General features: G+C 39.3%; 1 protein-coding gene across 1 annotated transcript; it reads left to right on the top strand.

Moving 5' to 3' along the window:
- Window positions 1-9,567: 9,567 nt before the first annotated feature.
- On the top strand, window positions 9,568-12,348 carry LOC136276059 (uncharacterized). The gene is made up of 2 exons (XM_066086841.1): window positions 9,568-10,946; window positions 11,064-12,348. The coding sequence occupies exons 1-2, from the start codon at window positions 9,568-9,570 to the stop codon at window positions 12,346-12,348; spliced, it is 2,664 nt and encodes an 887-aa protein (XP_065942913.1).
- The last annotated feature ends 944 nt before the right edge of the window (window positions 12,349-13,292 follow it).

The following is a 13,292-nucleotide window of genomic DNA, read 5'->3' as shown; positions in this document are numbered from 1 at the left end:
TTCCATTCTACCCAAAGCACTACCATCAAAGTAAGAGATATATTATTTGACAAACATTTTGAAATCTAATTACTTTTAATATGCATCTATTTCGAAAAACATGAACTAAAAGTGTGAATAAATGCAATACATTTTTTAAAAAAAGCTCAAGACTACTTTAATCACCAAAGGCTACTCCAATAAAACCATGTTGATGTTAGATGCCACCAGTTTTTAGACTCTCAATCAAAATAGTTCCTCTATTCCTATCACCATGCACACTGTGGGGGTGTATTTATCATAATAATATTTTACATTAAATTTGCTTCAAGTACATGTGGGTAAATATAGGCTAAATATACCGCCGCTATGATTAGAAACACGTGTACAGATTCGTTCATAAGATTATTTTCCGCTGGTCAGTAGATAGAGAATTCTAAAGAGATGAACCAGGGGAAATGTGTGCATCATTAGGGGAATTGTATTGCTGATATATGTTAAGAAACACGGAACCGAGTTAGTGGCTAAGTGTTAAATATAAAATACGATATAAACTGACCACGCCGCGTCGGAGTAAGTGAACGCGTTGTGAGATAAACATATAAGGGTACGGAGGTTGAGGTGACGTAGGTTAGGGCATATAGACGGCGGAGATAGGACTTTTGGATTAGTGGTAAACCGAAGTCTTGTCTGCGTTGTTCTATATTCAGGTAATATCATATTATTAGTTGTTCAGAGGATTTCAATATTTATAATTATTATGTATTATATTGATTTGTTAATTGGTTAAAAATTGGAATTTTTTATCAATTATAAAAATAAAAGGTTAATAATATTTAATAAATGAGTGGTAAACCGAAGTCTTGTCTGCGTTGTTCTATATTCAGAGCTTGGGTAAAGAATTTACACCCCAGAGCGGGTAGGACGCCACTCCCCATAGCGGTGAGCAGTCCAGATTCCTTCGGTTAAACAGCGATTACAAGATCCCGTACATTATGACAAGTTTACCCCAGTAACACAAAGAATTGTCATAATAAGTGGTGAGGAGAATCCGGGGTTTCATCTTCGTCGCTGAAAGAATCTCCTTGTCCAAGTCGTTACAATCTTTTTACTGTTCTGTCTCCGTTACAGAAAGTTTGCAACCAGTTTATTCGTTTCATGATTCATTGAATAAAGCAAGTAAAAAGTTACAAAAGAACAAAAATCACATTTAAACAGTTGTCATGTACTGTTGATGACAAGAATGGCGTTCCATACATACAAAAATGAAAAATACTTCGACTAAGAAAACTGACAAATCCTACATTAACTTTGACATATATGTAATTCTTAAAGGAGCATGGTTACGATTTTGGTCAAATTCTATTTTAATAAGTTTTTGCTATTTACAATGCTTTAGAAATGCATTTCCGGCTTATTTGTCTATCTTTTTATTCATTTTAAGCATAGATAAACAGTTCCTAACGTTTAATACATTCGTTGTAGGTTTAAAACAGAAATTTTAACTTCAACGTTCAAAATGTATTGACATCATTGCTGACCGTTAACTTCTTGATAAGTAAATTTTACAAAGAAAAAAACTATCATGTAGGGTATTCATAAGCTTAAACATCTTAGTAGCACATATAAAACAACAAAAACATACATTGTATTGGTCAACAAGCTTCAAAATGGAACGTTTCTTGTTCAGTGTGCTGGCACGTGTTGCATCAAAAAAGGGAAATAATTCTAGCTCGGATGTTTGGAGCGCAATTAATGTAATACATAAATTCCACTACACTGTCTGCAGAATTACACTCTTGTTTTCATTTCTTAAAATTTGGCTTTTTCAAAGATTACATTTCTGCGCGACATAAAATGTTCCTGGAATTTACATTAACTGTGTAGTATTTTATTTTATCCTTGTGCCCTCTTCCTTTAAACCAAAACCATGAAAAATGGATTGATCTTCATTGCCCATGGCGTTAACAAGTGTTTTAACATAAACTGTCTCATCTTTCTTAATTAAGCCTGAAACTATTCTAAAACTTTCAAATTGATTAATTTATTTCGACTGGCTATAGTTAGAGCTTTTCTAGACAAATTATGTTTTAGAAGATGCTTTTTTAAAAGTTTTTCCCAACTCTACTGCAGGGTAACATGATATGAACAAACTCGAATCTACACTACCTGGGGATGCTTCCACACAAGGTTAAGATTTTCTTGTCAAATGGTGTGTGAGAAAATAAACTTCTGTATTGCATGGATTAAAGAAATGTTTACTTTCTCCCTCTCTTGTGTCTTCATTTGTTTCAACCTTAACAAAATTGTCTTCAACTGCTTCAATGAAAAGTCTTGGGGTAACTCACTTCATTCACACTACATACACAGTAAGTATTCCAATTTTCTACAAACTGTTGGCACAAACTCACCGTTTTTCTTATTGCTTTGTTCCTTATCACCTTTCTGGAATGTTATTCGAATGAAAAACAACCTGACCGCAGCATTTTGTCGAGAAGGAAAGTTTAAAAATGTGTAAAATTAATATTAATCATAAGATGATAATACTCTGAGGAAACTCGTCAGAAACTGTTCGTAAACGGTTTGATATTTAAAGTGATACAAGGGGTGAGAACTATAAGAATTTTGCCATTCTAAAAATCCGGTAATTGAAATTTTGAAGCTGGCGGCTGCCAACATTTCTCATGTACTGATTACTCCTCCTACAGTTTTCAAGTTAGTGTTACAGGGCCATCCCCTTGGGTTAATTATTTTTAATAAGTGTCGGATAAAAATTGTGGTATGAAAGGTTTGATAAGGTTGCAGGTGCGCGACGCAGGCGTTGTAGCCCTTTTTTCGAAGAGTATCATTTCAGCTCCTTAGGCAAGTGAGAGAGAGAGCGAACATACGAGTCTATAATTTCTGAGTTAATATCTGTAGTTGTCATTTGTTTATTGTGCATGATAAAGTTCTGAGAGATGAAAGTGAGCAGTTGATTGAGTTATGGTTGAGAGGAGTGAGAGATAATTGGTATGGCCATACCCAGGGAACACGTCGGAGACAGGATAGAATGAGTTTGGATGTCAAAGAGTGAGGACGCATTTTTTTATATAACCTGTGATTCCTATATATTGTGTAATTCATGTTCGTTGTAAATATGTAAATAAACTTGTAAACATAAACAATAGTCATCAATCAGTGCCGGTGACAGGGAGGACCCCCGTCACATATTATGGTGGCAGCGGTGGGATAACTAAAGGACAAAGTAACAAAATGCCAAAGAAAAAGCAAGAGCCTGTCGAAGAAATAACTGTGAATAAAGTTACACCAGAGCCATAGTCATCGACATTAGTTAGGCCCATTCCTTTTTACGGAAAGTTAGACGAAGATGTTGATTCTTGGATTAAAGACTTTGACCGGACCGCCAGAGCAAATCTCTGGAGTGACGGAAGGAAGTGTCCCACAATACCGGCGTTCCTCTGAGACCAGGCAGCAGATTATTACAAATCGTTAGATGATGATTTAAAAGATGATTATTGCTCTGTCTGTGACTCTCCGGGAAAGGTTCATCCCAATAGAGGTACAGTCATTGTATTACTCAAACCTCTTTGGATACAGACAAGCAGAGATCCAAACTGTTGCCGACTTTGCCGCAAATATAACGACGCTAGCCACACGTGCGTACATGGACATGCTAAGACGACAACAAGAAACTCTTTCCAAAGAACATATCATTCAATGGTTAAGACCTGAAATAAAAGGTTTGTTCTACTTTCAAACCCAAAGACTTTTGAGGAAGCTTTTCGTCATGCGAAAAAAGAGGAATGTAACAACTCTCTTGTGGACAACTCGAGGACAAGAGTGGCAGCTATGTCACGCGAACCTAAGAGAACAGAGGAGCTGGAGAAATCCATCGCAGACCTCTCAACCCAAGTATTAGTGATGGCTACCGAGATAAGGCGCATTTTTCCCCAGCGACAATATGGCCCAAATACCCGGGGACAGAACTTCCGAGGATCCTGGCGAGGAAGAGGCCGTGGACTGCAGCCCAGGTCTGACCGGAACCTTAGAACGACGGATGGAAGGCCAATCTGCAACAACTGTCAGCGGGTAAGACATATCTGCGACCACCAATTCGGGAAACTAAAGTCAACCCCTCTGTGCGGAGGTAAAGGATTAGCGGAATTTAAACATCCTCCGAAAGAGAGCCGGTTGCGAGAAGTGAAAGAATTCGATTCATCTGGGAATAGTGAAAATAATATAATTGTTAAATATGTATATGAAAATATTGTATCATGTCAGTTGAATCCTAAATTTTATACAGCCAAAATTTTTGAAATGAAATTGCCAGAGAAACCCTGGGTCAAGATTGACCTACTAAAGATTAAATTCACATCAGGTCTGTTAATTTAAAACAAGGTAATGATTTTTTAAATATAATGTAAAGTTAATAGAGACTTATTTTTTTTATAAATATTCATAGTTGTGAAGAACAATTACTTTCATTTTGATATTGGATTATTAAATTTGATATTGAAAAATATTTAAATGTGATATTTTTTATATTATATTTGTGGTAGTGTAACTATAGTTTTTAACCGGGTTTTCCAACGGAAAAATCCGGTTATTAAAATGGTGAAAATGGCGGGCGGGCGGGCGGGCGGGCGGCTGCCAAAAGGGTACCCTCATTGTACGGATAACTCCTCCTACAGTTTTCAAGATAGGAAGTTGTTCTTTTGCAGATCAATTGTACATATATCAGAGGTGTGCATATTGCTAGGATTTTGATTTCCGATAATTAATCGAAAAAATACCAGCTTTTAAACTTAGTCATTTTTTGGCAAAATATTGCATATAGGGTACCCTCATTGTACGGATAACTCCTCCTACAGTTCTCAAGATAGGAAGTTGTTCTTTTGCAGATCAATTGTACATATATCAGAGGTGTGCATATTGCTAGGATTTTGATTTCTGATAATTTATCAAAAAAATACCAGCTTTTGAACTTAGTCATTTTTTGGCAAAATATTGCATATAGGGTACCCTCATTGTACGGATAACTCCTCCTACAGTTCTCAAGATAGGAAGTTGTTCTTTTGCAGATTAATTGTACATATATCAGAGGTGTGCATATTGCTAGGATTTTGATTTCCGATAATTTATCGAAAAAATACCAGCTTTTGAACTTAGTCATTTTTTGGCAAAATATTGCATATAGGGTACCCTCATTGTACGGATAACTCCTCCTACAGTTCTCAAGATAGGAAGTTGTTCTTTTGCAGATCAATTGTACATATATCAGAGGTGTGCATATTGCTAGGATTTTGATTTCTGATAATTTATCGAAAAAATACCAGCTTTTGAACTTAGTCATTTTTTGGCAAAATGTTTCATATACATGTAGGGTACTCCATTTCACTGGATAAGGGTTGACATGGATTATGGATACAGTTTACATAAAAGAAAACCCGGTTTGCTGTCACATTGACAGCTTTTCACTTGTTTATCTTTTGCCAATTGGATAAAAATGATTGTCAAATTATAATTTAAAAATGTTAACAGGTAAGAAAAGTGAATGTGAAAAAGTATAGCTTAACGACAACGGCCGATTTCAGCTCAAGTGAAGAAGAGTAGGTGGTCCCACGTCAAAGAAAGAAAAAAAGGTATGATGACTATGTTACAGGTATATATCAGTCCTAATGGAATTTTATATTTTCTTTAACTTCATTTGACTTATGTAAAGAACAATCAAATTTTAAAGGTGTATTATAATTAGGGCCCCGCAAGGATTTTCCACAGGTAGAAAATCCTAAGCTTTATCTTAAACTGTCACATTGTGTATTGTTACAACATAGAGTTGTTCCCCTTTATTTTTCAGAAATTTCAATTCCGGATTGAATCCGTTACCATTTTGCATTTTAGTAGCATTTCCGTATTTGTAATGTTCTACACGGCATGGCGCCCACTCCAATTTGCATATATTTTATGCTGTTATAGTCCCGCATAGTGTAAGTCTTGCATTATTACTGTTTTTCTTTGATCTGTGTTATATTCCGAGTGTCATAACGGTGTAGCTTTTTTTGTAAAATGTGTTCAATTATGCATAAGGTGACTTCTTAGTCTAAATTTAGTAACGGATGTTAGCTACAGAGTTAGGGTTCACATTTGGTTTCCCGCGTCTTATCTAGTCAATCGAATATTTTAAGTACGACTTGTTGTCAGTATTATCATCTTATTCATGTAACAAGTATCTAGTCAATTTCTGTATACTCAAAGCAACCTTTGTATAGCAACATTTTCAGTAAGGTTGTACAGCAAATATTATAGTCAAGATCATGACTCATAAATGTTTCATACTTATAAAATGAACAGTTGTCAAAAATGTCATAAAAGGATTAGAAACACATTGTAACCTTTCTAAATGTATGTTTATTTTTATTTTTCAGTTTCTTACTAGTCTACTAGTATATACATATACTATATGTATGCATATCAAGAAATAAAGCAGTGTCAGACCACAAGGCTTTACAGTAAGAAATCGGGTGCAATTCAGCATAATGTCACAGCCAACAGAGGATGACTTAACACCTACCATGTCCACTCCACAGTCCATGGAGCAAGAGCAAGAGCTTACAGACACATGTGAAGAGGTGACAACAAGAGAACACAGAACCTTGTCCAAAAAAGGATTGATGTTTTATCAGTCTCGAGTGGACCATCTATCAGCAAAACTAACAAGAGTTGGAAAAGATCTTGACAGTTTACTTAACACAACTATATGTGATGAAACAGATATTGAACTACTATCAAAACGCTTATTTGAAGTCTATAAGACATATGAAAATTTAAGTTCTGATTTTCTGAACTTCCTCATCAGACACAACACAGACGACAGTGCACGCGAACAGGCAGGTCTTGCGCTCATTAAAGCCACATATGCTCAACGTGTAGAACAATTTGTTAAGAAAATGGATAGTGTTCACAGAGTTCGCGAACCAAAAACAAAATCCAACAGCTTTAAATCTGCAAGATCTTCAAGCAAGTCATCAAGTGTGGCATCTCTCCTCGGACGACAACGAGCTAAGCGAGAAGCAGCCAAAGTAAAACTTATGTTTGCAGAACAAGAAGCTATGTTAAAGGCAAAGATGGACGTTCTGTCAGTCAGAAAAGAAGCTGCTGTAGCCGATGCGGAGTACCTTGGAATGAAAGAGGAATTAGATCTCTGGGATGAAGACTCCGTGTGTGATGATAACAACAACAGTGATATTCTCACCAAATACTTTTGTTCTCAACTTATGGAGAATGACAACACCGACACACAAACAGGAAGTGTTTCTCCGGTGTTCAGTGTACAACAGCGTTCTAACAATACCGACACACAAACAGGAAGTGTTCCTCCGGTGTTCAGTGTACAACAGCGTTCTAACAATACCGACACACAAACAGGAAGTGTTCCTCCGTGTTCAGTGTACAGCAGCGTTCTAACAATACCGACACACAAACATGAAGTGTTCCTCCTGTGTTCAGTGTACAACAGCACACTGACACCAAGACTGGTGCAACTACTAGGACGTGTACTAAGCGTGAAGATCAAGTTATGCCATCCACGGAGCGAACTCGACCACCAATCACAAGCTCGTTGAACGCATATGCTCCTACTTTTCAGCCAACAAACCATAGCAGCCCTGCACAGCCGAAACTATCACAAGTAAAATCATCACAACCAGCATCATCGCAGCCATCACAACCTTCACAGCCGGAAGCACCACAACCTGCATTACTCAGCGAGTTTGCTAACTACATGAATAAGAAAGATCTTCTGCGTTGGTCATTGGTCACCTTTGATGATCGTCCTGAAACTTATGGAAGGATAGCTTTGAGGTACTTACCCAAGAATTGAATGCCAATCCAAGAGAAGAACTGAATTTACTGATCCACTACCTGGGACCTGACTCTAGAAAACATGCTGTGAGCATACGAACTGCTAATCTCAACAACCCACAGAAAGCTCTGGAGAAGTTGTGGAATCGCTTGGATGACCGATATGGAAGCCCAGTCCTACTTGAATCATCTATAAAATCAAGATTGTCAGAATTCCCAACATTGACCGGTAAGGACAGCAAGAGACTATTTGAATTGGCAGATTTGTTAAGTGAAGTGAAGCTGCGGATGGAGGATCCTACCCTCAACCGATCCCTTGCATATCTAGATTCGTCCACTGGCATGCGCCCAATTGTTGCAAAACTTCCAATTAACTTGCAGGAGAAGTGGACGACACGTGCAACCAATTACAATTTACAAAACGGGGTGACATACCCACCATTTACCTACCTTGTACAATTCGTGACTGAAATGAGCCGTATCCGGAATGATCCCAGCTTTAATTATCAAGCAACATGCGAAACCAGTACCAACTGTTCAAATCGTTCAAACTTTGTGAATGATTTTCGACACCGAGACTCTTTTAAGAAAAACAATGTTCAGGTGAAGAAAACAGCTGTAAACACATCGCAAGAAGATTCCAATATCAACATGGGAAACAGCTGTTTTTTACACGTGTCCCGGCATAAGCTCAATCAGTGTAAGACATTCCAAAAGCTTACTCTTAACGAACGTAAGAAACTTCTGAAAGACTACAACTTCTGTTTTAAATGTTGTGATTCAACAACACACACTTATACAGGTTGTAGTGCATTTGTGAAATGTGATATTTGTGGAAACAGAAATCATCCTGCAGCACTACACGTCAGTGACATGTCCACCAAGAGACCAGGTGTTCCACGTAGTTCACATTATGGCGGGGAGGAATCCAACAAGTCAGACTCTACACCCAGATCACATTATGACGGGGAGGAATCCAGGACTAACCTGAGTTCATGTACAGAACTGTGTGGCAAAGAATTTACAGGGAGGTCTTGTTCCAAGACTATTCTAGTCAGAGTACATCGCGTGAATCAGCCTGTAAAATCACTGAGTGTATACGCATTGATAGACGATCAGAGTACCCATACACTTGCCAGAACTGAATTGTTTGATGTTTTAGATATTCCAATGTCTTCAGTTACAACATACTCGTTGAAGTCATGTGCCGGCACCTTTCAACGAAGTGGGAGGCAGGCTTCTGGACTAGTGGTGGAGTCAAACAATGGTTCCTGTAGATTACTGCTGCCACGGGTTACAGAGTGCGAACTAATTCCAGAGGAGGAAAGTGAAATTCCAACACCAGATATTGTTAAATTTCATTCACACCTTAGTGGGGTAGATATTCCTCCGCTTAACCAAAAAGCACAAGTTCTACTGTTGATTGGTCGAGATCTACCAGAGGTTCACCACATTGAAGATCAACGTACAGGACCACGAGGAACTCCTTTTGCCCAGAAGCTAGCCCTGGGATGGGTTCTCATCGGAAACGTTTGTCTTGGAAACCTCCATCCACCTGCTAGTGTGAACGTCTTGAAGACGACTGTGCATTAAAGTGGCAGAGTTAGTGTATTTGACAAATGTGAATACAATATATCACTCAAATTAGATGATGATCCCATTTTCAGACGCCAAGCAAACGACAATGATTTAGGACAATCTATTGAAGATAACCAATTCATTGAACTGATGGATAAAGCCTTCACCAAAAATTCAACCGGAAATTGGACTGCTCCGCTACCTTTCCGGGAAACCCGAGAAATCTTGCCAAACAACAGATCAATGGCATTGAAACGAGCACTCATGCTTCAAGGGAGCCTTCGTCGGAACACAACAAAACAAGAACACTTTGTGAGTTTCATGCAGGGCATTTTTGACTCTGGTCATGCCGAGATTGCGCCTCCTGTTCAACCCGGACAGGAGTGCTGGTACTTGCCCATATTTGGGGTGTACCACCCTAAGAAGAAGAACAAAACACGAGTGGTATTCGACTCTTCCTGCAAACACGATGGCATTTCCTTGAATGATGTGTTGATGTTGGGACCAGACTTAATGAATCGTCTTGATGGAGTGCTCATGAGATTCAGGAAGGAGCCCATAGCCGTGATTGCAGACATTCAGCAAATGTTTTTCTGTTTTCGTGTGGCAGAACCTCACCGAGATTACCTCCGTTTCTTCTGGCATCAAAACAACGACCCAGCGCAAGAACTTCTAGAGTACCGAATGTGCGTTCATGTGTTTGGCAACAGACCCTCCCCAGCAGTTGCCACATACGGCCTTCGACGTTGTGTAAGAGATGACTGTAGTGAAGTGGTGAAACAGTTTGTTTCCAGAAATGTTTACGTTGATGATGGTTTGTCATCATTTCCCAGTGTGAGTGAAGCAGTTAATGTTCTAAAGCAAACACAGAAGACACTCCTGGAAGGTGGAAATTTGAAACTCCACAAGATTGCATCGAATAGTGAAGAAGTCATGCAACAGTTTTCAACTGCAGATCTAGCAAAATCCATGGAACAGCTTGATCTAGATCGAGATGATCTGCCTATACACCACAGCTTAGGTTTGAGTTGGGACCTTGCTACAGATACCTTCATCTACAAAGCCTCGGAGGAGCTGAAGCCATTCACCAAGAGAGGATTGCTGTCAACTGTAAATGGTTTATTTGATCCACTCGGCTTCATTGCGCCCATTATTCTAAATGGACGATTCATCATGAGACAAGCTTTCACTGGGATTGAAAGTTGGGATGATCCCTTACCTACAACTATCATGGGTGCATGGAAACTTTGGTTAGAACAACTCAAAAGACTTGATGGTGTGCATATTCCACGGTGGCTACTTTCTGTATCATACCAAATGTGCGTCCACAAGACACTTCACATCTTTTGCGATGCCTCTGAAAAGGCAGTGAGTGCCTGTGCCTACCTTCGGGGTGTGACTTCAGAGAAGATATCCGTAGGTTTCGTATTTGGGAAATGTAAAGTTGCACCAAAAAGTGGACATACGATTCCAAGATTGGAGCTTTGTGCGGCAGTCCTAGCTGTAGAGCTTGGGGAGATGCTATCTAGGTAGCTCGACCTTCCTTTAGAGGACATCAAGTAATACTCTGACAGCAAAGTGGTACTGGGGTATCTATCCAATGAACGCAGACGGTTCTATGTTTATGTATGCAACCGTGTATCCAGGATACGAAAGAGTTCCTCTCCACATCAGTGGAATTATGTAGCTACAGAAGAAAACCCGGCGGACCAGGGAACTCGTGGACTTATGCCAGAACAACTTTGTGATAGTTTATGGTTAAATGGGCCAGACTTCCTCAGAGGAAACTTAAGAAATCCCAATAATGAGAAGTTCTTTTTGGTAGATCCAGATAAAGATACAGAGATACGGCCAGAGATAGTGACTCTAAAGACCATATCATCTAAGTCAACTTTAGGCATTTCTCGCTTTAACCGCTTTGGGAGTTGGTCAAGTCTAGTGCGTGCCATAACACTTATCAAGAGAAGACTCAGTAAGAAAGGAAATGAAATATCTCGTCTAGATTCAGAATTGTTGATCATCAAAGAGACTCAAAAACAGTTTTATCAGAAAGAAATAAATGCATTACATGCTGGTAGACCACTGCCAAGAGACAGCACAATTCTAGCTTTGTCTCCATACCTAGATGATGGCTTGCTGCGAGTTGGTGGACGTATCAATTTATGTGACTTACCTGTCTGTGAAAAGACACCTATCCTAATACCTGGCCAGAGTCATATCGCTCGGCTACTAGTTCGCCATCATCATGAGAAAATTTACCATCAAGGGCGTCATCTTACAGAAGGTGCTATAAGGAGTGAAGGACTATGGATTACTGGAGGGAAACGCCTAGTGTCATCTATCATTCATCATTGTGTTACGTGCCGCAAGATGAGAAGAAAGCCACTTAATCAGAAGATGGCAGATCTTCTTAAAGACCGACTCATAAAGTCACCACCCTTCACCTTTGTAGGGGTAGATGTGTTTGGACCCTGGACTATCATCACAAGACGTACAAGAGGGGGCAGCGCACATTCAAAACGCTGGGCTGTATTATTCACTTGTCTGTACAGCAGAGCGGTCCACATTGAGGAAATGACCTCTTCCTCATTCATTAACGCCATGAGACGGTTCATTGCAATGCGTGGTGCAGTCTCAGAATTTAGATCAGATAGGGGAACAAACTTTGTGGGGGCTGCCTCAGAGTTAAACATGAACATAGTGAATGTCGAAGACAGCAGAATGAGGGCATTTCTGGAGGACAAGCGCATTGTCTGGAAGTTTAATCCTCCGCATGCATCACATTTTGGCGGCAGTTGGGAAAGGATGATCAGCATTGCGCGTCGCATCCTTGACGCAATGCTTATGGACACCAAACACGGGAAACTGACACATGAGGTGTTGACGACCTTTATGGCAGAGGTCATGGCTATAATGATACAAGACCATTAGTACCTGTATCCAGTGATGTTGAAGCACCATTCATCCTATCACCGCAGATGCTGCTGACACAAAAGACCCAGGAAGTACCTACTGAATTTAAAGATCTTGATGTGAAAGACATGTACCGCAGTCAATGGAAAATGGTCCAGGTCATGGCGAACACCTTCTGGAAGCGCTGGAAAAGTGAGTTCCTTTCAACCCTGCAGCCTCGTCAGAAGTGGCTAGTTTCGACAGACAACCTTAAAGAAGGAGATGTCGTTTTACTCCACGGCAAAGAAAGTGCACGTACTGATTGGCCAGTTGGTGTCGTGAACCGCATATTCCCGAGTAACTCTGATGGTCTGGTACGTAAAATCGAAGTGCGTATTCTTAAGGATGGAAAGCCATGCCTTTACATCAGACCGGCGACGGAAGTGATTTCATTGCTGACAGTGTGAACTATATAACATAAACTTGTTTTTTGTGTGAAAATAATGTTCAGTTTATACATTTGTTTGCTACATACAAGTAGTGTTTACTGTGAAAATTTTTTTCTTTTCATTGTAAGGTTTTTTTTTAGGGTGATAAAATCAGACGGGGAGTGTATTGTTACAACATAGATTTGTTCCCCTTTATTTTTCAGAAATTTCAATTCCGGATTGAATCCGTTACCATTTTGCATTTTAGTAGCATTTCCGTATTTGTAATGTTCTACACGGCATGGCGCCCACTCCAATTTGCATATATTTTATGCTGTTATAGTCCCGCATAGAGTAAGTCTTGCATTATAACTGTTTTCCTTTGATCTGTGTTATATTCCGAGTGTCATAACGGTGTAGCTTTTTGGTAAAATGTGTTCAATTATGCATAAGGTGACTTCAGTGATTTGTATCTTAGTCTAAATTTAGTAACGGATGTTAGCTACAGAGTTAGGGTTCACATTTGGTTTCCCGCGTCTTACATAGTCAATCGAA

Source organism: Magallana gigas, chromosome 1 (assembly GCF_963853765.1).
Source record: "Magallana gigas chromosome 1, xbMagGiga1.1, whole genome shotgun sequence".
Taxonomy (NCBI): Eukaryota; Metazoa; Mollusca; class Bivalvia; order Ostreida; family Ostreidae; genus Magallana; species Magallana gigas.
The sequence above is the reverse complement of the archived record's forward strand: the minus strand, read 5'-3'. Positions and strand labels throughout refer to the sequence as shown.

Bases quoted from the DNA above. Each gene is read 5' to 3' on its own strand.
- LOC136276059 (XM_066086841.1), top strand. From the start codon at position 9,568: ATGGATAAAGCCTTCACCAAAAATTCAACCGGAAATTGGACTGCTCCG. The intron at 10,947-11,063 runs GTAGCTCGACCT...CCGTGTATCCAG, and splicing joins CTTGGGGAGATGCTATCTAG to GATACGAAAGAGTTCCTCTC.